The following is a 24,604-nucleotide window of genomic DNA, read 5'->3' as shown; positions in this document are numbered from 1 at the left end:
AGCAAACTCCGCTCTGGCATAAACCCATTACAGTCTCTCTTGCCACAGTGACTGAGGAATGGGCATGTGAGACTGAGTTTGGGCCACTGAAACATGATGGTATCTGGGAAAAGGCTTCTTGCTCCTGTAGGTGGGCCATGGAAGCCCACTGGCTCCCGCTCCCTGCTGTGCTGGATGTAAATGAGGAAGCATCTGGCCTCAACTGCTCCACTGCCACACTGCAGCCAGAGAAGGACTCACCTTAGGCTGAGGTTGACACTGTGGAGGGCAGTGTAGCGACCCCTAAGGAACCTGGACCCTTAATGACCCTGAAGAATTGCTAGATTGGCTAACCATGAAGGCCACCCTGTCCCAGGACTGCCAAGCCTGCAACCAACACATTTCCTTATTATGAATCCACTTTGAGCTGGAGGGCATTCTTACCTGCAGCCACAAGTATCCTCAGAAAGAGGTACTCAGAAAGAGGTACTCAGTTCTCCCTGACTGAATGCCATGGGTTAGTGGCCACGGGCTGAGAGCCACCAAGCATACCCCCTACAAACCTTACCACCCACACTGGTTCCTTTACCCCACCGTTACAGACATTCAAAGACTGGATGCTTTTTTTGAAAAACCACAGCAGTCACTTTATTCTTAAGTTTGCACTTTACAAAACCACAAGGGAGAAGTCCTTGAAGGGGAAACAGGGGCAGGGGGTTAGGGAGTGGGGGATGGTAAAGGGGGAAGAGGAAGACCAGGAAACGAAGTCCCCTCCAACCCCATCTTGGGGACCAAGCAGAGACTAGGCCTCAGGCCAGCCCAGCAGGGCTTCCTGTGTCCTGGCTGTACAGAGCTAGGCCAAAAGACCTCAGGGGAAGGGCCACGGTCCTCTAGAGACTGTCGCCATTTGAGGGACAGCCACAGGCCAATGCTTCCTGTGCCCAAAGAAGGAAGTGGGCCTCCCTTCCCCTCCCCGAGGCCAGATAATCAGCCTGAGGCAGGGGTGAGGGCTACCCATCCAGCAGCTTCAGGATGCTCTCGCGCTCCTTCAGAGTCTTCCAGGCCTGGTCCTTTTCTTTCTTGGTGGGAGTCCGCTTCTTCTGCCGGGCAGCCATGATCTTGCGAAAGGCGTCCATGACCTCGTTGTCAGCCATGCGCACCCGCTGCCTCAGCTCCTGCCGGCTCACCTCCTCCTTTGCCAGCCTGTGGGGACCAGCCAGCCAGGTGCCATGGTCAGCCCACCTCCAGAGAGCGGCCCCTTCCTCTTCAAGACTGAGCCTACCCACCAGCCCAGGCTGGCATGCTTGTGGATTGTGTCATACAGTCGTGACCAAAAAGCAGTTACTGACCTGCACTTATATGGCACTATTTTAAGCTCCTGAAAAAAATACTAACTCATGTTGATCATGGGGGAGGCTGTGCACATGTGGGGACAGGGGGTATACGGGAATTTTCTGTACCTTTCTCTCAGTTTTGTTGTGAACTTAAAACTGCTCTAAAAGAATAAAGTCTTGGCTGCACATGGTGGTTCACATCTGCAGTCCCAGCACTTTGGGAGCCCAAGGCAGGAGGATCACTTGAGCCCAGGGGTTCGAGACCAGTCTGAGGAACATAGTGAGACTGTCTTTACAAAAAATCTAAAAAATTAGCTGGGTGTGGTGGTACACACCTGTAGTCCCAACTCCAAAGGGGCTGAGGATTGCTTAAGGCCAGGAGTTCAAGGTTACAGTGAGCTATGATCATGCCACTGCACTCCAGTCTGGGCAACACAGCATGACTGTGTCTTAAAAAAAAAAAAAAAAGGTCTTAAAAATATATACAGGCCGGGCGCGGTGGCTCAAGCCTGTAATCCCAGCACTTTGGGAGGCCGAGACGGGCGGATCACGAGGTCAGGAGATCGAGACCATCCTGGCTAACACGGTGAAACCCCGTCTCTACTAAAAAATACAAAAAAAAACTAGCCGGGCGCGGTGGCGGGTGCCTGTAGTCCCAGCTACTCAGGAGGCTGAGGCAGGAGAATGGTGTAAACCCGGGAGGCGGAGCTTGCAGTGAGCTGAGATCCGGCCACTGCACTCCAGCCTGGGCGGCAGAGCGAGACTCCGTCTCAAAAACAAAAAAATAAAAAAAATAAAACATAAAAAAAAAATAAAAATAAATAAAAATAAAAATATATACAGTAGGCTGGGTGAAGTAGCTCGTGCCTGTAATCCCAGCGCTTTGGGAGGTGGAGGCAGGAAGATTGCTTGAGGTCAGGAGTTTGAGACCAGTCTCCTCAACAGAGCAAGACCCTGTCTCTTAAAAAAAAAATATATACACGGCCGGGCGCGGTGGCTCAAGCCTGTAATCCCAGCACTTTGGGAGGCCGAGACGGGCGGATCACGAGGTCAGGAGATCGAGACTATCCTGGCTAACACGGTGAAACCCCGTCTCTACTAAAAAATACAAAAAACTAGCCGGGCGAGGTGGCGGGCGCCTGTAGTCCCAGCTACTCGGGAGGCTGAGGCAGGAGAATGGCGTGAACCCGGGAGGCGGAGCTTGCAGTGAGCTGAGATCCGGCCACTGCACTCCAGCCTGGGCGACAGAGCAAGACTCCGTCTCAAAAAAAAAAAAAAAAAAAAAAAAATATATATATATACACACACACACACACACACGCACCCACTCTCTCTTTCAGTTAATCCTAAAAACCCTGCAAAGTATGTACTATTATTCCTATGTTACCCGTGAGGAAAATGAGGCTCAAAGATGATCCCAGGATCCCACAGTGAGTAAGTGGGAGATCTGGAGCAGGCTGGGGCTAAACTCTTATTTTTAAATACTGTTCTTTAACAGGTGTTCCAGTGCCAGCAGAAGGCCTGCTTACTTCAGCATCTACATTCCAGAGCCCCCTAAGGTCTAGGCAGCCTGAGGCTGACAGGAGGTGGGTGAAACACTAAATCAATCTCTCTGAATAGGATCTGATTTATACATTTCATTGTTGGTGGAGCTGGAAAGTCACTTAGTGATTGAGTCCAGCCTGCCCGTTTTCCAGAAGAGGAAGCTGCTGCTCAGGTCAGGGAGTGCTTAAGGCCTTGCAGCTGCTCTGCAGCAGGGTAAGGGCTGTGCTCTGGTTTCCTGAGAGCTGCAAGCCATTTCTTCATTGCCCATTACTTCTTTTTTTTTTTTTTTTTTTGAGACAGGTCTCACTCTGTCACCCCGGCTGGAGTACAGTGGCCTGATCAAGCTCACTGCAGCCTCCACCTCCCAGAATCAAGTGATCCTCCCACGTCAGCCTCCTGAGTAGCACTATAGGCATGTGCCACCATGCCTGGCTGATTTTAAATTTTTAGTAGAGATGGGGGTCTCACTACATTGCCCAGGCTAGTCTCGAACTCCTGAGCTCAAACAAGCCTCCCACCTCAGCTTCCCAAAGTGCTGGGATTATAGGCATGAGCCACCAGGCTCAGCTAAGGCCCATTACTTCTGTAACCGCACATGCCTGCTTTTCTCTCTCTTCCTCTCTCCCTCTCCTTCCCTCAGTGCCCCTTCCATCTGTGTTTTCTTCTTCTCACCTTTCAGAGAAAACGTGAACTATTACAGAAAGAGGCTTTGATTCAGCCATGGGCTCAAGTCTCAGCTTGGCTGTTTATTGAGTGTGTGACCTTCAGCAGAGCACTTCGCTTCGCTGGGCCTTTATTTCCTCATCTGGTAAACAAGGAAAACAGCACTTCCCTCCTGGGTTGTTGTCGACACTTGAGAGTGTACATAAAGCCCCTGACACACAGTAGGCACTCAGCATACATTAGTCACCCTTATCCTTAAATACCCTGGCAGCTTGTCAGCAACTACCTCTCCTTTTAATGGCACTCGTCTTTACTGATCATCTGCTAGTAATCTGCAAGTCTCTTGCTGTGCCTCTCTTGCTGGTCCCTAGCACAATGTCTAAGAGACAATAAGAATGGCCAAATGATTAGCTGGGCATGGTGGTGGCACATGCCTGTAATCCCAGCTACTCAGGAGGCTAAGCCAGGAGAATTGCCTGAACCTGGGAGGCGGAGGTTGCAGAGAGCCGAGATCGTGCCACTGCACCCACTGCCTGGGCAACAGAGTGAGACATTGTCTCAACAACAACAAAAAAGGCCAAATGAATGTGTATGTCCTGTCCTGTCAGGGCTCTATGAAGTTAAGACACAGCACTTGCCTGTGAGAAGCAGAGACTTGTTTGGGTTGCTTCCCTATCTCTTTAACTAAAGGGTAGCTATTCCACAGTCTTCCTCCAGATGTCACCTATACCTTTGTTGTGATCAATGCAGAACAAGATGGATGGGAGTTGACATCAAATGAATGGTAGGCACTGTGATGGATTCCCAAAAGAACATGTCCTAAAACACTGGTCAATTTCTTGTGATAAGCAAATAAAAATCACAGATCTCTAACAAAATGTTAATAGTTAATTAGTCTAGGTGGAGAATATGCTGATGTTTATTGTATGATTCAGATTTTCTGCATGTATGAAATTTTTAATAAAAAAACTTTGGGGATAAAAAGAAAAGCAGCATGAAAAGACAAAAAATAAATCACACAACAATGTGCATATGGGTAACATTACTAAACTGCACACTTAAAAATGGTTAAGAAGGGTAAATTTTTTTTTCTTTTCTTTTTTTTTGAGATGCAGTTTCACTTTTGTTGCCCAGGCTGGAGTGCAATGGTTCAGTCTTGGCTCACTGCAACCTCTGCCTCCCAGGTTCAAGCATTTCTCCTGCCTCAGCCTCCCATGGGGATACATTTTACATTATGCCTCTACCACAATTAAAAAATCAAACCAAATCAAATCAAATCAATCGATCAATCAGTCACAGGTGCCTGAGCCCCACTCTGTGGAATTAGAATTTGTTTGACACATACCCGGTGGACTGGCCACTGCTGTTTCGAGGCTCTCCAGGTGATTTAGAGACCGGCCAGGCTTGGAAAGCCTGTTGTAAAACCCCTGGAAGGTGACCAGCTGTGGCCACAGCCTCCAAGGCCACCCGCGGGACTGTGCATCCTGCTCACACTCACCTCAGCAGGTCGTGCTTCTTGGTGCGGTTGTGGGCACTAAGCGCCTTCAGCTCCGCCTGCCGTTTGCGCAGCTCAGCAAGGACCTCATCCTCAGAGTCCTCTGCTGGGCGGTCCTCAGACTCCAAAAGGCCCTGGGCAATTAGCTCCTCCTTGATGCGGCTCTCCAGGGACTTAGTATGCGGCACACTGCAGGGGGAGGCAGGCCCCTGTCAGACTCAAGAGCCAGCTTGGAGGAGGGCCCACCTTGGAGGTTCCCAGGGCTTCCCAAGCTCAGTGAAAACCTACCTTTCCCTTTGGGCACCCCCTCTGTATCTATCCAGATACAAAGGGAAGGACAGACACATCTGGTCTGGTTTTTAAATACAAGCAACATATGTATCCACTATCGAAAAAATATGGAAAAACCTGTAATGCCAACGACCCAGAGAGAATCACTATTATTTTGTTATATGTTATTATATATATTCCAGATTTTGTTATATATTATTCCCAATCTTTTACTACATATTAGTCCAGGTTTTTTCCCCTATGTGCATGTATTTAAATGTATTTTAAGTAGGCCAGGCATGGTGGCTCATGCCTGTAATCCCAGCACTTTGGAAGGCCGAGGTGGGAGGATCACCTGAGGTCAGGAGTTCAAGACCAGCTTGGCCAACATGGTGAAACCCCGTCTCTACTAAAAATACAAAAATTAGCCTGTCATGGTGGCAGGCGCCTGTAATCCCAGCTACTTGGAGGCTGAGGCAGGAGAATTGCTTGAATCTGGGAGGCGGAGGTTGCAGTGAGCCAAGATTGCGCCATTGCACTCCAACCTAAACGACAAGAGTGAGACTCTGTCTCAAAAAAAAAGAAAAAGAAAAAGAAATACATTTTAAGTAAAAATAAGATTATAAAAATATGTATCTGTACTGGCCTACAACTAACATTTTCCCCACTTGGCACTCAATAATTTACATCTTTTCATGTCATTTACCTATATTTCTCTATACTTGCAGCTATATGATTAATAGTTGCAAGTTATTTCATCATATGGAGTTATGCCAATTTAGCCAACCACTCCCCTTCAGCAGGACATTTGGTTTATTTATGGTATGAACAGTTCTGTGCTGAACAACCCTGCACTCAGTCTGTGCATGCAGATACATTGGGCCAGCACTCACACTTGAGACTGCTATTGGGCTTCACCTAACTGTCCCCAGCCTCTTATTGATGAGGAACTCCCCAGGTTGAGATGGAGAGAAGCCAACAGAAGTGGGCGCCAGACTGTGGGTTGTGGATAGGACACCACTCACCTGAAGGGCTTATTCTGATTGCGAGGGGAGGTGCTTGCCCCGTCAGCCCCTGATTCTTTCCCAGACATGTCAGGAATAGGAGAATCCTCCATAGGGGAAATAATATTTTCCTAGAAGACCACAGAAATGGGTGGAAGGAAAAAGAGCTGTTCCACTTTCCTGCTCCTTTCTGACCTACACTGACAGTCTTCAAACACCAGAAATATCCTTTTATCTTTCCCATCCCACCTACTCTGGGAAGCCTTCCCATACGGATCCCAAATTGCTTTGATCATTCTAGAAATCCATTTTTGTACTGATATGAAGAAAAAGGAACAAAAGGAACACAGAAGAGAAATGATTAACACTCAATGATGGTAATGAACAGCCAAGGTTTGTGAAGTGCCTGCAACGCACCAGGCACTGTGCTAGGCCTGCTGTGGCAGAGGTGCTAGCTGTCCGAACGCCACTCTCCTTTCCTCCATGGCAGCTAGGCAATGCCTCTCCAGCTGCACTACATCTCCCAGGCTCCCTTGCAGGCAGGTATGGTCATGTGACAGATTCTCTCCAGGGGAAAGCGATCAGAAGAAATAAGAGCCACAGCTAGGCATGGCCCAAAAAGTTTCCTTCACACACTCCTCCTTGCTCTTATTCTGTGGGACTGGAGTGACAATTATGCCCAGAGTGACCTTGTGCAGACTGCAAGGCCACCATCAGCTGGGATTCCTGTTTGATGATATGCCCCTTCCTCTACCTTAGATAACCTGGAACACGTACCCAGACTGTTACATGAGAGAAACTATTGTGTTTGAGCCAGAAAAGAAAACTGAGTCTCAATGAGGTGAAAGAGTATGAGGGTATGTCTAAGGTCAACCAGCAGGTATAAAGACAGGGACCCCGAAGTAGGGGTTTGAATCCTGCTGTGTGAGACCTCAAGTGAACAGTTCCCTTTTCTGAGCCTCTAATCTTCTCATCTGTAACACAGGGTTAACCACTGTCCTGGCCTCCAGTGGGAGGATGTGTATAAAGCCCCTCCAACAGATGCTTAGCAAAAGTTAATTGTGGAGTAGAGGCTATCTTTGGGGGAAGTTGGAGAAAAACAGGGGCATGAGAGGGGCTTCTAGGATATAGTAATGTTTCATTTTGTAATCTCCAGGCTGCTAATACAAGCTCATTTGTGAAAACTGTACATTTATGATCTGTGCACTTTTCTATTAGGTTGGTGCAAAAGTTATGTATTATTCCCAATCTTTTGCTATGTGTTAGTCCAGGTTTTTACTTTTGCAGCAACCTAATTATTTTTGTACCAACCTAATAAATGTATGATATATTCCAATAAAAAATAAATATAACACATTAAAACACAAAGTAAATGTGGTTCCTGTTTTGGGTTAGGGTGCTCACCTCCACCAGGGCCTGCAGGAGGCGCTGCGTCAGGGCACCAAAGGGGCATCCATCTTCCGGCTGTTCATGCTGGGCCTCAGACTTCTTCAGCAGGGCATCCACATCTAAGTGGGCACAGGAAAGGAGGGCAGGTGGGCTGAAGTTCTGGAACTCAAGTCCTGACCTGGGGTTGGCAGGGAGGTGAGAGGCCTACCTTTAGTGTCCAGTTCAGTCAGTGGCCCCATGAGGCCTTTCTTCTTGTCAGCCACGGCTGCTGCCCGGGCCCCATCCTTCTGCTCCTCCAGCAGGTCCTCCTGGGCCCAACGCTGGGAGTAGTGCTTCCCCAGGGGTGGGATCTGTGGAAAAAATGGCACCCAACCCTGAGTGGGTAAGCACTGGCCAGCCATGCTTCATTCATTCGTTCATTCACTTATCTGTCTTATCTCTCTCTCAAGTCCCTAGTCCAAGGCCAAGCCCAGTGTCAGGTATAGGTAAGAAAGTATAAAGAAGATACCTCTACTTCACACTCTAGTAAAGGAGACAGGTCCAAAAAGGACTAAGACACACACACAGAAGCCAATCTGAAACAATTCCCAAGATAGAAGGTGCAGAATACTCTACATACACGGATTGTCTCAGGTCACATCAATTGCCTCTCGAGAGAATTAGGAGCCTTCAGGTCACGGGTGACAGGGAATTACCTTTTATATTGCTTGAATTAACTGCTGTCTGTATGAACTCTTTTTCAAATAAATTTTTAAAAAGTCAGGTAAGTGAAGTGAAAGAGACAGATCAAAGTGTTGTGGCAGCACAAAGGAGAGACTAACTTTCTGCTGGGGAATCTGAAAGGGTGCTTTGGTGGAGGTAACATGAGATCAGGGCCTTGGAGGGTGAGTCAAGTCTATCAGGGAGAGAAGAGGGAGAGAAGAGCTTGCCAGAGGGGCCCAGAGACCAGCAAGGAGGCTGTGGTGTCCTGGAATGAGGGCAAGGTACTTGGTGGGACTGGTCAACACAGCAATGAAGAGGGGTATGGCCGAGGAAAATGGAGAGGGGCACTGGAGCTGTGCCACCAAGGACTGGGATGCATGGACTTGATCCTGTAGATAACGGGATGAAGAGAGGCCTAGATGCAGTGCCATGTCATGAGCACATCTGATGACAGCTGACCTATGGGACTATTCTCCCTCAACATTTTTCTGTATTTTCTAAATATTCTTTAATGGAGCATGTTTTATTTATTTTCATCATTAAAACATACAGTTTCGTATCTTCTTCTTTTTTTTTTTGTGAGATGGAATCTCGTTCTGTCACCCAGGCTGGAATACAGTGGCACGATCTTGGTTCATTGCAACCTATGACTCCCCGATTCAGGCGGTTTTCCTGGTTCAGTCTCCTGAGTAGCTGGGATTATAGGTGCACGCCACCATGCCTGGCTAATTTTTGTATTTTTAGTAGACACAGCGTTTCACCATGTTGGTCAGGCTGGTCTTGAACTCTTGACCTCAGGTGATCTGCCTGCCACAGCCTCCCAAAGTATTGGGATTACAGGTGTGAGCTGACTTTCTTTTTTTTTTTTTAAAGACGGAGTCTTGCTCTGTTGCCTAGGCTGGAGTGCAGTGGCGTGATCTCAGTTCACTGCAACTTCTGCCTCCCAGGTCCAAGAAAGTCTCCTGACTCAGCCTCCCAAGTAGCTGGGACTACAGGTGCACACCGCCATGCCTGGCTAATTTTTTGTATTTTAGTAGAGATAGGGTTTCACCATGTTGCCCAGGCTGGTCTCGAATTTCTGAGCTCAGGCCATCGGCCTGCCCTGGCGTCCCAAAGTGCTAGGATTGCAGGCATGAGCCACTGCACCTGGCCCAAGCTTTACATCTTAAAGAAAGAAGAAAGGTTCCTCCAGAGGCCTCAAAGCAGGAACAGAGTTAAGGGGCTGTTTGTATAGAAGCTGATGAAGGCTTGGACCAAAGCAAAGGGACAGAGATAAAGGAACACGGGCACACTTCACTTAAGCTTGAGGGCATGGTGACATCTGGCTCAGGTAGAGGGGAGGCAGCGCACAAAGAAAGCTGAGTTTGGACCTGGGTGTCTGGATACATTGATGGAGCAGATAGGAGGCTGTGCAGGATGGGGGAAGGAAGATGATGCATGGCTTTGGTAGCTTTAATTCTCAGCCACCTCTGAACTCTCTTGTTCTGCATCATGTCTATCAAGGCCCAGAGTTTCTACCTTGTAATGCTCAGCCTCATCTTCTGGGGGCTTCAGTAGCTCCTCAAGTGTGCGGACCTCCTCGCTGGTGATGTCAGCACAGTAGGGCTCCACTGAAGCCCAGAACCTGCAGGGAGAAGCAGATCCTCAGTGGGTACCCCTGCCCCACCAGCGCCTCCACCACCAGAACCTTGAGGCCCCCTTCTATGTTCTCTAGCCCAGAACCTGTTGGGGGCATCATTTTTGGGGATCCGTGGCACATCGATAGGGTCATCAGTGAATTCATATTCCTGGATCTTGGGCTGAAGGTTTTTGGATTTGGGCCGTCCTGGGCCAGGGCCCGGCCCATGTCCCGCCTTCCCTTCCAGTTTCTGCTTCTTGGGCTTTCCATGTTTCGGGGGAGCTCCAAGTTCATGGTCTCGACCCAGCTTCAGGAATCGTCGGTCACCTTTTTTATCCTGCCAGTCGGTGAGGATCTGAAATGTACAGAAACTGTCACTGAGGGGGAGAAGGGAAAACAAAGAATATTTCTTTCCTCTAGTGAATAAATTAGGATCTAGAATCTAAGGAGTCTCCTGGGTCTTTCCCCATCCTCTTTTTACCTGGTAAACTCTTACTCATCCTTCAAAATTCAGCTCATTTTCTGTGCCTGGCCTCTTACGACTTTATTCATATACTTCTCATCATCTCATTCACTTGTTCATCTGTGCTTTTGATTCACTTCTTTATCACCCATGCCAGTCACATATTGTTTAACAGAAGAGTCCTCCCAGCAAACCTTCACTTCAATGTCACCACCACTGAGATGCCTTCTCTGAATCAGTTACCCAGGTTCTTAGATGCTAAAATACAACTTGAGTCATAACCTTCCTCAAGGAGCTTCCATGGATTCCCAGGGACAAGTTAATTCCATTCATCCTTTTAGGTCCAGTTGGCACCTCCTTCCTCTACAAGTCTCTGGCACTTCACACCTCCACCGTGCACCCAATCATGCTGTTTGGTCACACTGGAATGACCATCGCACCTTGTCTCTTCAACTAGACCATAAGCTACTGAAGACCAGAAAGCACACCTTAACCATCTCTATTTTGCAGGATACAGCATAGCGCCTGGCACACAAGGCTGAAGGCATCTTTATGCAGTGAATAAAGTAATCAGAGTAGTAAATAAGTAACACCTGAAGTGCTTACTTAGCGTCTGGCACTGGGTTGAGTTTTTGCAAAAATTCTCTTTTAATCCTCACAAAAGCACTAAGGTAGGTCCTATTATTCACCCCACTTTGCAGATAGGGAAACTGATACTCGGAGAGATAAGAAAACTTTCTCAAAGTCATATAGCTAGGAAACAGCAATGCTAGCAAGTGCTTATGCCAGGATTCAAATCCAGGTCTCCCCATTCCAGTTCCCTAGGACTCCTAACCACAACATCACATCACCTGGTATGCACCTGACTTTCTCCCTTTCCTAGTTGGCAAGCTCCTTGACAGCCAAAACTGTCCTAATTACCTTTCTCTAATGACTAGCGTAGAACCCAGAACATAATGGGGGATGGGTGGGGGGGATGCCAATAAAAGTGTACCAAATTAGAAATCTTGCAATTTAAGAGGATCATGCATATTCTTGTGTATTTTTTGTGTCATGCAAACCCAGTTTGGGTCTCTCTCCCTCTCCCCACAAACCCCTGTATCCCAGGTTTCAGCATATGGAGCTAACTCAATGACCCATCCCATAACTTGTTGCAGTCCATCTCTGGTGATGGCCCCTCTCTGGGGTATCACCTGGGTTTCGGCCTCAAGCACACGCAGGCGCCGGCTGGCAGAAGACAGCAGGGTCTCAAGCTCCAGCTGCAGGGTGTCCAGCTCCTCGATGCCGATGCCATCATCCTCGGATCGCGCCAGCACTGCCGTGTAGCGGGGACAGACCTTCAGGTGATCCACAGACTTGAAGTCATGGAACTGCAAGGGGCAGTCTTTCAACTCACTCATGGCCCAGGATATGGGGATCCTGTGGGGCTGGAGAGGACAGGGCCATTGATGGGAGACAAAGTGGTTTGAGAAAAGCTCAAGGGCTTCTTACCTCCAGGGACAGTCTCAAGCAAGCCAGGCTTCAGTCCCTTACTGACAAAATTGATGGCACAGTTCCTACTCACAGGGCACTTAACTGTGTACCAAGCTAGGCGCAAAGCACTTTATCAGCTTATCTCACTTAATTTCTCACTCAGCACCATGAACAAGGACCATTGTGATCTCTTTACAGAGAAGGAAACTGAGACTCTGTAAGGGTGGGTATGTGCCTATGCTTCCAAGATGCAATTTGAACCCCGCTATATTGAGTCTGCACCCCTGATCACCATGCTATATTACTATGCATTGCCTTGCCTTTCTGATGCTCTTTCCTTCCCTTCTATTTCTCTTGGGTTCTGCTAAGACTTTGAGTTCCAAGCACCCCATTCTTACCATGTTCCCTGGGACTCTTGGCCTCTTTTCTTATCCTACTCCACCTTTCTCCCTTCTCTAGTCACTAATAGTGGTTTAGAACGTGGGCTGGTAAGCCAGACAGACCCGGGTTCAAGTCCAGGCTTTACCATTCTCTACTTATGTGCCCCTGAACATGTTGTTTAACCTTTTTGAGTCTCAGTTTTTCCATCTGTAAAATGGGAACAAAAGAAGTCTCGGTCTGTTTCCCCATTAAAAGTCTGAATCTGAAAAATGGGGATAACAACGGTACCTACCTCCCTGGGATGTTCTGAGGATTAAGAGATGATGCCCGTCAAGAGCCCAGTTCAGTGTCTGGCACAGAAATGGGACTAGTTAATGGCTGGCCCCGCCCGGGGGTCGCCCAAATGTCCCGCCTTCAGAGTCCTCGTTCTCTAGGGACACCCTAGCGCGACCCCCGCCCCCTCTACCTCCTCACTGCGGCCTCCTACGGCCCCAGGGCCGCGGGAGGGGGCGGGGAGTTCCGGTCGATGGGAGCAACCGCCCCGGAACTGGCTATGGGCGGGCCCCTTGCAGTTGACGCGGGGGCGGGGAGTCAGCGATGGCGAGCCTACTGAAGTTTGCCGGGGGTGGGGAGAAGGTGGGCCTCGAGCAAGCCCGCTAGAGGTGGGGTGCGGGTGGTTGGCCTCAGGCGCGCCCCAGGCATAGCCCGGGGCGGGAGGCGGGAGGCGGGGCTTGGCGGCGGAGATCTCGGCGCTGCAGTTAGCGCCGCTGAGCCCCAGGAGCTGCGGGTAGGAGGGGCGAGAGAAAGGATGGGGGCATAGAACCGGAAGAAACGAAGGGCTCCTCCGCTTCAGCTTGTCCTAATTTGGTGCCCAATCTGAAGCTGGGCTGTACCATTGCATACCTGGGGGGAGGCTGTGGCAAAGGTAACAAGAAGGCCGAAGGCACAAAGGGGAGCTGCTCCCATTCCTGGAGAAGCTTAAGTAGTGACTCGAGTGCAAGAGTTTAAAGATACCGAGACAGCCCTAGGTGGAAAACTTCCGGAAGGGCCAACCGTTCGCAAGGGCTCCCTATCCCGCTCAGAGCATAGATGGTACCATCCGGAAGTCCGGGCGGAGACAGCGGCTGCGCTTCTCGCGAAAGGGCAGGCATCGCGGGGCTGGCCACTTCCGTACTTCCGCTTTCCGGCCCAGCCAGCGCCCGCGATGGTGAGAGAGCTGGGCCCCCGGCCGGGGACCCCCAGCTGTTCAGCCTCAGGGCAGTGGGTCGGTGGGAGATGTGGCTTTGCCGCAGGGGTGCGGGGCTGAGGGATGCCGGGGGGTTGTGGGGACACCATGAGGGTGGGAGAAAGAGGGCGGGGGCCCGAGGTGAGGAAGGGGCGAGTAGGGGTACTCCCTGGTTTGAAGCGGGCCTTGCGGCTTCGTGATCAGCCTTCCAAGCAGGTAGGGGCTTTTACTGAGCCCTGGAGGAAGCTGGAAGTGGGGCTTCCTAGGCTCTTTGGAGCGTTTCGAGGGTACGTAGTCGGCCTCTTAGCCCGTCGAAGGGCCGCTGAGGCATGTAGCGGGTCCATCTGCCTATCCACAGTAGAGCTTCACTAAATACGCCCTTTGTCTTCTGCCTTCCTGACCCTACAGTTGCTTAAGGCAGGCGGCCACACTTCCTTATCCCACTCTTGGTACCTCCAGCCCTGCTTCCACCCCACTGGAGGATCTCTCGTGTTGCTTCCATTCAGGCCCCTCCTGGTCAGAACTGAACTGTGTCAGCCCTAGTGTTTGTTAGCTGTGATACTGCTCATCCCTCCCTTCCTGAAAGTCCTCCCTTTTTCATACATGTGGGTATTCTTGGGAGTTGTGACTTTGGATGACCACCTTCCTCATCGTCACACCTTCCCTGGTGATACCGATCTAGTCTGCTGGCTTCGATGACTTTCTTCACTCTGATGACTCCTAATCTGGCTTCTCAGCTCTCTTTCAAGGTTTGCCTGGGTATCTTGAAGAGACCTTGAAATTACACCTCTAGTTCAAAACTCATCTTCCATTCTAATCCTCCTGAGTTCCCTATCCTGGCAAACTTTGTGAACTCGTATCTCTGCTAGAAATCTGGATTGTTTTTTTCTAATGGAGCACATGCGTCTTGATTTTTAAAAATTTAAGTTTATTGAGGTATTGCATGAGACTACGTCTGTTTTATTCATGAAAGGACAGGCATCACGGAGCCAGTCACCTTTTTTAGGTTTACTGTCTATAACTATTGCCAAAGGCCGGGCGCGGTGGCTCGCGCTTGTAATCCCAGCACTTTGGGAGGTCGAGGTGGGCGGATCACGAGGTCAGGCCATCCAGACCATCCTGGCTAACACGGTGAAACCCCTTCTCTACTAAAAATGCAGAAAATTAGCTGGGAGGGTGGTGGTGGACCCCTGTAGTCCCACCTTCTCGGGAGGCAGAGGCAGGGGCAGGAGAACGGCGTGAACCCAGGAGGCAGAGCTTGCGGTGAGCCGAGATCGTGCCACTGCACTCCAGCCTGTCGCTCCAGCGACAGAGCGAGACTCCATCTCAAAAAAAAAAGTGTTGACAAAAACTTGCTGGGTATGGTGGCATGCACCTGTAGTACCATCCGCTCAGGAGGCTTAGGCAGGAGGATCACTTGAGCCCAGAAGTTCGAGGCTGTAGTACCCTGTGATCACGCCTGTGAATAGCCACTGCACTGTAGCCTGGACGATATAGCAAGATCCTGTGTCTTAAAAAAAAAAAAAAGTCAAGTTATGTAACCACTACTACAACCAAAATACAGAATATTTCCATCACCCCAAAAAATTCCCTCGAGCCCTTTTGTAATCACACCTTTCCTCCTTCCCACCCCTGACAACCACTGATTTTTTTAACCCCTATAGTTTTGCCTTTTTCAGATTGTCATGTAAATGGAATGCTTTAGTATGCAGGCTTTTAAGTGTACCTTCTTACCATAGTACATGTGAGAGTCAACCATGTTGTGTGTATCAATAGTTACTCTTTTTTATTGCTAAGTAGTATTTAATTGAATGACTGGACCACAGTTCGTTGGAAGTTGTTTTTTTCTTTTTTTTTTTAAAGACACAGTCTCTCCCTGTCGCCCAGGCTGGAGTGCAGTGGCCAGATCTCGGCTCACTGCAACCTCAGTCTCCTGGGTTCAAGCAGTTCTCCTGCCTCAGCCTCCCAAGTAGCTGAGATTACAGGCACCCGTCGTGGCTAATTTTTTTGTATTTTTAGTAGAGACAGGGTTTTGCCATGTTAGCCAGGCTGGTCTTGAACTCCTGACCTCAGGTGATCCACCCACCTCGGCCTCCCAAAGTGCTGGGATTACAGGCATAAGCCCCTGGGAAGTTGTTTTTCAGTTCCATTATCCACTCCATCTAATGTCAGTCCAACACTTGTGATACTCTTTGCTTGTCTGCTGTATGTCTCACTTCCCTCTCCAAATCATTCTTCACAGAGCTACCATGCAGCTGCAGTCATGAACTTCCTCCTCAGAAAGCCCCAGTAGTTCCTTACCCCCTTAAGAGAAAAGCTAAACTTGGTAGCCTGGCATTCAAGATTCCCCATGATCTGACCTCAGTCTACCACTGTAGCCTCATTTAGTGAATCTAAAATGCTTCTCATATACAGAAACATTGTACTCATTACTACTCTGGAACTCTTGCTGTCCTTTTGTGTTACTCTAACCTTAATTATTTCTTTTTTTTTTTTGTTTGTTTTTTTTGTTTTTTTTTTTTTTTGAGACGGAGTCTCGCTCTGCCGCCCAGGCTGGAGTGCAGTGGCCGGATCTCAGCTCACTGCAAGCTCCGCCTCCCGGGTTCCCGCCATTCTCCTGCCTCAGCCTCCCGAGTAGCTGGGACTACAGGCGCCCGCCACCTCGCCCAGCTAGTTTTTTGTATTTTTTAGTAGAGACGGGGTTTCACCGTGTTAGCCAGGATGGTCTCGATCTCCTGACCTCGTGATCCGCCCGTCTCGGCCTCCCAAAGTGCTGGGATTACAGGCTTGAGCCACCGCGCCCGGCTTAATTATTTCTTTTGCTCATTTATTCTACAGGAAATGAGTAAGACACTCTACATGTTACGTACTGAGCTAGGTTGGAGGCTATATAGCTGTGAGTAAAATAAATATGGTCTGTTGACCACGAGGTTTACAGCCTAATAAAGGAGAAATCACTTTACAAAGGCATGAAGGAGGCCAGGTGCAGTGGTTCACGCCTGTAATCCCAGCATTTTAGGAGGCCGAGATGGGCAGATCACTTGAGGTCACGAGATTGAAACCAGCCTGGACAACATGGCAAAACCCCGTCTCTACTAAAAATACAAAAGTTAGCCAGGCACGGTGCTGCACACTTGTAATCTCAGCTGTTTGCGTGACTGAGGCAGGTAAATCACTTGAACCTGGGAGGTGGAGGTTGCAGTGAGCCAAGATTGTACCACTGCACTCTAGCCTGGGCAACACAGTGAGACTCTGTCTCAAAAATAAAATAAAATAAAATAAAGGCCAGGCACATTGGCTCATGCCTGTAATCCCAACACTTTGGGAGGCTGAAGTGGGCGGACTGCCTGAGGTCAGGATTTGAAGACAACCATGGCTAACATGGTGAAACCCCATCTCTACTAAAAATACAAAAATTAGCCGGGCATGGTGGTGTGCACCTGTAATCCCAGCTACTCGCGAGGCTGAGGCAGGAGAAAGGCTTCAACCCAGGAGGCGGAGATTGCAGTGAGCAGAGATCGCGCCACTGCACTCCAGGCTGGGCAACAGAAGCGAGACTCTGTCTCAAAATAAATAAATAAATAAAAATTAAAAAGATATGAAAGACATTTTATTGTAAATTGTAATAAATGCTTTGTAGGCGGAAGTGAAGGCCTAAGAGGCTTTCCTTAATTAAGCTGAGATCTGGAGGACGACCTAGGCAAAGAAAGAGGAAAAAAGCCTACAAATAGATGGTCAAGCATTTGTAAAGCCCTGAGATGGGAAAGAATTTGGCTGATATAAGGACTGACCAGTACATCTAGAAGCTAATCCCTCTACTAAGAATGTCCTTATTCTAGCCGAGTGTGGGGCTCACACCTGTAATCCCAGCACTTTGGGAGGCTGAGGCTGGTGGATCACAAGGTCAGGAGATCAGGACCACCCTGGCTAACATGTGAAACCCTGTCTCTACTAAAAATACAAAAATTAGCCAGCCGTGGTGGTGGGCGCCTGTAGTCCCAGCTACTTGGGAGGCTGAGGCAGGAGAATGGCATGAACCCAGGAGGCAGAGCTTGCAGTGAGCCGAGATCGTGCCACTGCAGTCCAGCCTGGGTGACAGAGCAAGAGTCTGTCTCAAAAAAAAAAAAAAAAAAGAATGTCCTTACTCTACTTTTTCTCATTATAAAATCCTCCTAATCCCATTTCACTTTCAAAACCAGTTTCTTCTGCAAATATAGATTACTTGTAAATCTAAATATTTCAACATTTTATCTTTATATCATAGTTATTTTCTGTATATCTGCTATCCAGTTGAGCTGTTTGAGGGTAGAGACAGTGTTAATCATCTTTGAATTCCCAGTTAGCTCAGTGCTTGGCAAACAGTATATACATTTGTTGGCCTAATAGATTGAAGACAATCATGCATTCACTGGTGTGTCTCTAGATCACTTTCTCAGCCTCAGCACTTTTGATATTTGAGACTCGATAATTCTTTGTAGTGCATTGTAGTATGTTTATTGGATATCTGTCCACTCAGTGCCTGCAGTTCGCCTCCCCGCCAAGTCATGACAGTTGAAAATGTCTCAGCATTCCTCTGGTGTGACCCCAGGTTAAAAAAGAAAGAAAGGAAATGTCTCGACATTGCCAAATGTACCCTGGGAGGCAAAATTGCCTCCTGTTGAAAACCATGACTCTGCACCTTGGAAGGCGTCTCGAAGGCCTAGTTTGTTCTGTTCACAGTGGTGTCTTAAGAGCCTTGCACCCTCAGTGCTACCTGGCTTCATGGGAGCTGGAATAGGGGATCAGTGGGTTTGGCATGACAGATTTTGATCTTCCCTTCCCTTTGTGTTATTTCCTATAGACTGCCACTCTCCGCCCCTACCTGAGTGCCGTGCGGGCCACATTGCAGGCTGCCCTCTGCCTGGAGAACTTCTCCTCCCAGGTTGTGGAACGACACAACAAGCCGGAAGTGGAAGTCAGGTAGGGAAGGACAAGTCAAGGTGGGGATGAGGGGTGTGGCACACAGAGATGGCTGCTGTCAAGAAGGTGCCGTGAACTTATGTCCCAGAGTAGTCAGGACAGCTGCAGTTGACATTTTATCTTGCTGCCAGCTGAATGGTGATTCCCAATTTGGAGTTAAGAAAATAGGGTCAGTGGGTTGGCAGGACAGAACCCAGGGGAAAAGACAAGATTGCTTGACACAAGGTATGACTTCTCAGAGCAGGGCTGTTGATGAAGTCTTTCCTGTGGCATTGTTGAAAACACTGGTAGTTTAAGGAATAGTCAGATAATCTAGTTATCTGAGATGCCATCTCCATACTTTTCTTTTCTTTTTTTTTTTTTTTTTTGAGACGGAGTCTCGCTCTGCCACCCAGGCTGGAGTGCAGTGGCCGGATCTCAGCTCACTGCAAGCTCCGCCTCCCGGTTTCACGCCATTCTCCTGCCTCAGCCTCCCGAGTAGCTGGGACTACAGGCGCCCGCCACCGCGCCCGGCTAGTTTTTTTGTATTTTTTAGTAGAGACGGGGTTTCACTGTGTTAGCCAGGATGGTCTCGATCTCCTGACCTCGTGATCCGCCCGTCTCGGCCTCCCAAAGTGCTGGGATTACAGGCTTGAGCCACCGCGCCCGGCCATCTCCATACTTTTCTAATGTAATGATCAGGGATTTTTTTGTACCTACCAGTCTAGACACTCTGACACCCTAATCCAAATACTCCACATTTTGAATGATTTTCTCTTATCTAGTTTCCATTTCATAAATTTCTTTTTCCCCTTTAAAATTTAATCTGGTGCAATGACTGGTGCAAGCCATTGCCTGGTGCAGTGGTTCACCCCTTTAATCTGAGCACTTGAGGAGGCTGAAGTGGGCAGATCGCTTGAGTCTAGGAGTTCAAGACCAGCCTGGACAACATGGCAAGACTCCATCTCTACCAAAAAAATATGCAAAAATAGTTGGGCTTGGTGCCACATGCCTGTAGTCCCAGCTTCTTGGGAGGCTGAGGCGGGAGGATCTCTTGAGCCTGGGAGGTAGAGGTTGCAGTGAGCCAACATCGTGACAGTGCACTCCAGCCTGGGTGAGACCCTGTCTCAAAAAATAAGTAAAAGAGGCTGGGCACGGTGGCTTATGCCTGTAATCCCAGCACTTTGGGAGGCTGAGGCAGGCAAATCACGAAGTCAAAAGATCGAGAGCATCCTGGCCAACATGGTGAAACCCTGTCTCTACTAAAAATACAAAAATTAGCTGGGCATGGTAGTGCGCGCCTGTAATCCCAGCTACTCAGGAGGCTGAGGCAGGAGAATTGCTCGAACCCGGGAGGCAGAGTTTGCAGCGAGCAGAGATCGTGCCACTGCACTCCAGCCTGGCGACAGAGCAAGACTTCGTCTCAAAAAAAAGTAAATAAAATTCAATCTGGTACGTACATAACTGAGATAATCTGGGTTATCACATTAATGGTATGATTTAATTTTGAATTTTAAAAATAACTGATGTTAGGATATGCCCTGTTATACTGCTTAATGTACATGATTTCCAGTGGGCCTTTGAAAATGATTAACAGTTTAGAGACACCACACCACAATTAATTACTATTACAGATCTCTAGGTATTCAGAGGCATTACCTTGGAACCTGAACCCATAGGGGTCTCAGAGGCAAATGAATCATTTCTGGATTGATAATTAAAGGAAGCCAAACTGTGTTCAATTTTAGCCTTTCCTTACCTCCAAGACAGGTGTTCTCTCTACATTCCTAAATGGTATATTGGTTTGCCCGTGTAGGTTGAGTATCTCTTATCCAAAATGCTTGGGACCAGAAGTATTTCAGATTGTGGAATATTTGCAGATAGTTAACCAGTTGAGCATCCCTAATCCCAAATCCAAAATGCTCTAGTGAGCGTCTCCTTTGAGCATCTTGTCAGCACTCAGAAACTTTCAGATTTTTTTTTTTTTTTTTTTTTTTTGAGACGGAGTCTCGCTCTGTCGCCCAGGCTGGAGTGCAGTGGCGCGATCTCGGCTCACTGCAAGCTCCCCCTCCCGGGTTCACGCCATTCTCCTGCCTCAGCCTCCTGAGTAGCTGGGACTACAGGCGCCCGCCACCGCGCCCGGCTAATTTTTTGTATTTTTAGTAGAGACAGGGTTTCACCGTGGTCTCGATCTCCTGACCTTGTGATCCGCCCGCCTCGGCCTCCCAAAGTGCTGGGATTACAGGCGTGAGCCACCGAGCCCGGCCAAGTATTTTTTTTTTTTTTTATTTTTTTTTTTTGAGACGGAGTCTCCCTGTGTCGCCCAGGCTGGAGTGCAGTGGCCGGATCTCCGCTCACTGCAAGCTCCGCCTCCTGGGTTTACGCCATTCTCCTGCCTCAGCCTCCCGAGTAGCTGGGACTACAGGCGCCCGCCACCTCGCCCGGCTAGTTTTTTGTATTTTTTTAGTAGAGAAGGGGTTTCACCGTGTTAGCCAGGATGGTCTTGATCTCCTGACCTCGTGATCCGCCCGTCTCGGCCTCCCAAAGTGCTGGGATTACAGGCTTGAGCCACCGCGCCCGGCCTTTTTTTTTTTTTTTTTTTTGAGACAGAGTCTCATTCTGTTGCCCAGGCTGGAGTCCAGTGGTGTGATCTTGGCTCACTGCAACTGCCACCTCCTGAGTTCGAGCAATTCTCATGCCTCAGCCTCCTGAGTATCTGGAATTACAGGAATGCGCCACCATGCCCAGCTAATTTTTATATTTTTAGTAGAAATGTGATATCACCATGTTGGCCACGCTGGTCTCGAACTCCTGACCTCAAGTGATCCACCTGCCTCAGCCTCTCAGAGTGCTGGGATTACAGGCATGAGCTACCACGCCCAGCCAGTTTCAGATTTTGGATTTCGGATTTGCAGATTGGGGATGTTCAACTTGTCGTTACTAAAATAGCTGTTTTTTGTAAAGCTCCTACTCTGTACCAGGCACGCTATTAGACATTTGACCCTTTTTGATCTCTCTCAGTCCTCGCCAGTGAATTAGGAATCAGAGTCATTTTACAGATGAGAAAATTGAGATTCCAACAGGGTAACTTGCCCAAGGAAAGTAACAGAGGAGGCTGGATTTCAAAACCTTTTCGCCCTGACTTCAGAGCCTGTGCTCTTTCTGCTGAAGAACACACTCACTGGCCCCCATCTTGGAGCACCCCTGCTTGTGAGTCTTCTATTCCTTGGACTCTGTGGTCTCATAGTGATTCCAGGACCTGCCATGGGATCACTCTGACTATTCTGTCCCTCTGTAGTATAGAGGACTCTGTCACATTGTGTTTTCAGGAGTAGCAAAGAGCTCCTGTTACAACCTGTGACCATCAGCAGGAATGAGAAGGAAAAGGTTCTGATTGAGGGCTCCATCAACTCTGTCCGGGTCAGCATCGCTGTGAAACAGGTGAGTTCACCATGGAGGAGGCCCAGCGTAAGGAGCTCTCTTTCAGTCCAGGGGTCCCCATCTGAGAGATCAGTGACCCAGATTCTAGATTCAGAGTGCAGGAAACCTAGCCTCTGCTTCCTTTTTTTTTGAGACGGATTCTTAACTCTTGTCGCCAAGGCTGAAGTGCAGTGGCATGATCTCGGCTGACTGCAACCTCTGCCTCCCAGGTTCAAGCAGTTCTCCTGTCTCAGCCTCCCGAGTAGCTGGGATTACAGGCACCTGCCACCACGTCCAGTTAATTTTTGTATTTTTAGTAGAGACGGTGTTTCACCATGTTTGCCAGAATGGTCTCCATCTCCGGACCCAGGTGATCAGCCCGCCTCAACCTCCCAAAGTACTGAGATTACAGGCATGAGCCACCATGCCTGGCCAGTAGAAGGCAACTCTAAACTTTCAACAGGATGAAAACAAAACAATATTGTTAAATGCAGACTACGTAATGTTTTCTACAGAAAGTTCTAACCCTGGGGCCTGCTTTCCTTGTTAAAATGGGAGGTTAACAAGTGTTGGGAGATGTTAAGGGCATACTAGCAACCAGCAGCAATAATTTTCCTTTAGAAATGTTGAGAGTTCGGGGCCAGGCACAGTGGCTCATGCCTGTAATCCCAGCACTTTGCGAGACCAAGGCGGGTGGATCACTTGATGTCAGGAGTTCAAGACCAGCCTGGCCAACATGGTAAAACCCTGTCTCTATTAAAAATACAAAAATTAGCCAGGCGTGATGGCATGCGCCTGTAGTCCCAACTACACGGGAGGCTGAGGCAGGAGAATTGCTTGAACCCGGGGGGCGGAGATTACAGTGAGCCGAGATCGCGCCACTGCATTCCAGCCTGGGCGACAGAGTGAGACTCCATCTCAAAAAAAAAAAGTAGCCAGGCGTGGTGGTGGGCACCTGTAGTCCTAGCTACTGGGGAGGCTGAGGCAGGGGAATGGCGTGAACCTGGGAGGTGGAGCTTACAGTGAGCGTAGATCACGCCACTGCAGTCCAGTCTGGGCGACAGAGCAAGACTCCGTCTCAAAAAAAAAAAAAAAAAAAGGAAATGTTGAGAGTTCAGAAGGGAGAAACTTCAGAAATGTTCAGTGTTATTAAAGCAGAGATCACCTAAGGTTATTTCTGATAGCCCAGGTGGTGCTACAAAACACCCTGGGAAATGTAACACTAGTGAAATGAGAATGGGAAGGGCAGCTTGGAGTACAGTTGTAGACTCTGAAAGAAGCCATAGAAGACTATAAGAATTACCTCTCTGGAATGGGTCCTCATTAACAGATGGCCCAAGGTAGACCCTTGTTTCAGCTGGCAGCCAGGTCCCCCACTTCATTGATCCTTCCGAGTACCAAACCTCACTGTCTCCTGGGAGCCTTGGAGAAATTGGAGTCAGAAGACCAGGCTACAAGGTGTTTTTGGCCTTGGGTGTCAGCTTTAGAGAAACGTTTCTCTCTTGCACTCCGCAGGCCGATGAGATCGAGAAGATTTTATGCCACAAGTTCATGCGCTTCATGATGATGCGAGCAGAGAACTTCTTTATCCTTCGAAGGAAGCCTGTGGAGGTGAGACCGTGTGACCCATGAGTTTGCGATACCCAGGACCCTGGGTATCGCAATGGCCTGGGATTGTTTCTAGAACCAGGATCAGTGCTTCTCCAGCTGTTTGGCACCCACTGCCTGAATTGACAGTTGGCCTTCATCTCAGAGTGGGAGCAAAGAGGATTAGAAACTTAGGAAAAGTTGGGTCTACCTCAGCCATAGAAAAGGCGAAAAAGGGCCGGGTGTGGTGACTCACGCCTGTAATCCTAGCACTTTGGGAGACCGAGGTGGGTGGATCACGAGGTCAGGAGTTCAAGACCAGCCTGGCCAACATGGTGAAACCTCGTCTCTACTAAAAATACAAAAATTAGCTGGGCGTTGTGGTGGGCACCTGTAATCCCAGCTACTCAGGAGGCTGAGGCAGAGAACTAACTGCTTAAACCTAGGAGGCGGAGGTTGCAGTGAGCCGAGATCGTGCCACTGCACTGCAGCCTGGGCAACAGAGCAAGACTCCGTCTCAGAAAAAAAAAAAAAGGCAGAAAAGGTAAGACATATTGCTTATTCCCAGAGCCTATAGTCTAGCATCAGAAAGAGCTCAGTGAATTAGAAATCCTTTCTAAGCTCTGCCAACTGAATCATAGTCTCTCTCTCTCTCTCTCTTTTTTTTTTTTTTTGAGATGGAGTTTTGCTCTTGTTGCCCCGGCTGGAGTACAGTGGCACAATCTCACTCACTGCAGCCTCCACCTCCCAGGTCAAGCGAGTCTCCTGCCTCAGCCTCCTGAGTAGCTGGGATTACAGGCATGCGCTACCACACCTGGCTAATTTTGTATTTTTAGTAGAGACAGGGTTTCATTGTGTTGGCCAGGCTGGTCTCGGAACTCCTGACCTCAGGTGATCCGCCTGCTTCGGCCTCCCAAAGTGACTCATAGTCTCTTTTTTTTTTTTTTTTTGAGACGGAGTCTCGGAGGCTCCGTCGCCCAGGCTGGAGTGCAGTGGCACAATCTCAGCTCACTGCAAACTCCACCTTCCAGGTTCATGCCATCCTCCTGCCTCAGCCTCCCAAGTAGCTGGGACTACAGGTGCCTGCCACCATGCCCGGCTTATTTTTTTGTATTTTT

At 48.8% G+C, this 24,604-nt stretch overlaps 2 protein-coding genes across 5 annotated transcripts in view; one reads left to right on the top strand and one right to left on the bottom strand.

Moving 5' to 3' along the window:
* Positions 1-600: 600 nt before the first annotated feature.
* Positions 601-13,218, bottom strand: TADA3 (transcriptional adaptor 3). Its single transcript, XM_025375974.1, has 10 exons — positions 13,140-13,218; positions 12,609-12,622; positions 11,656-11,889; positions 10,104-10,354; positions 9,900-10,005; positions 7,888-8,029; positions 7,695-7,798; positions 6,312-6,421; positions 5,020-5,205; positions 601-1,182 (listed from the first exon to the last, which is right to left on the bottom strand). The coding sequence occupies exons 1-10, from the start codon at positions 13,210-13,212 to the stop codon at positions 990-992; spliced, it is 1,413 nt and encodes a 470-aa protein (XP_025231759.1). The 5' UTR covers positions 13,213-13,218; the 3' UTR covers positions 601-989.
* The window catches only part of ARPC4 (actin related protein 2/3 complex subunit 4), a 16,540-nt gene continuing 4,822 nt past the window's right edge, over positions 12,887-24,604 (top strand). The window contains exons 1-4 of one of the 4 annotated variants that reach the window (XM_025375988.1): positions 12,887-13,103; positions 18,382-18,500; positions 21,809-21,920; positions 23,415-23,510. In XM_025375988.1, coding sequence (XP_025231773.1) covers positions 23,451-23,510 — 60 coding nt within the window. In that variant the 5' untranslated portion in view covers positions 12,887-13,103; positions 18,382-18,500; positions 21,809-21,920; positions 23,415-23,450. Of the gene's footprint in view, positions 13,581-18,381; positions 18,501-21,808; positions 21,921-23,414; positions 23,511-24,604 lie in introns of all 4 variants that reach the window. The other 3 variants (XM_025375986.1, XM_025375987.1, XM_025375985.1) reach the window with 3 other exon arrangements.

Source organism: Theropithecus gelada, chromosome 2 (genome assembly GCF_003255815.1).
Source record: "Theropithecus gelada isolate Dixy chromosome 2, Tgel_1.0, whole genome shotgun sequence".
In the NCBI taxonomy this organism is placed as follows: domain Eukaryota; kingdom Metazoa; phylum Chordata; class Mammalia; order Primates; family Cercopithecidae; genus Theropithecus; species Theropithecus gelada.
This window is presented reverse-complemented; position numbering and strand designations above follow the sequence as displayed.

Bases quoted from the DNA above. Each gene is read 5' to 3' on its own strand.
- TADA3 (XM_025375974.1), bottom strand. From the start codon at position 13,212: ATGGTACAGCCCAGCTTCAGATTGGGCACCAAATTAGGACAAGCTGAA. The intron at 6,422-7,694 runs GTGAGCACCCTA...GTGGTCTTCTAG, and splicing joins TCCTGCAGGCCCTGGTGGAG to GAAAATATTATTTCCCCTAT. The intron at 5,206-6,311 runs GTGAGTGGTGTC...CTCCCCCTGCAG, and splicing joins AATCAGAATAAGCCCTTCAG to TGTGCCGCATACTAAGTCCC.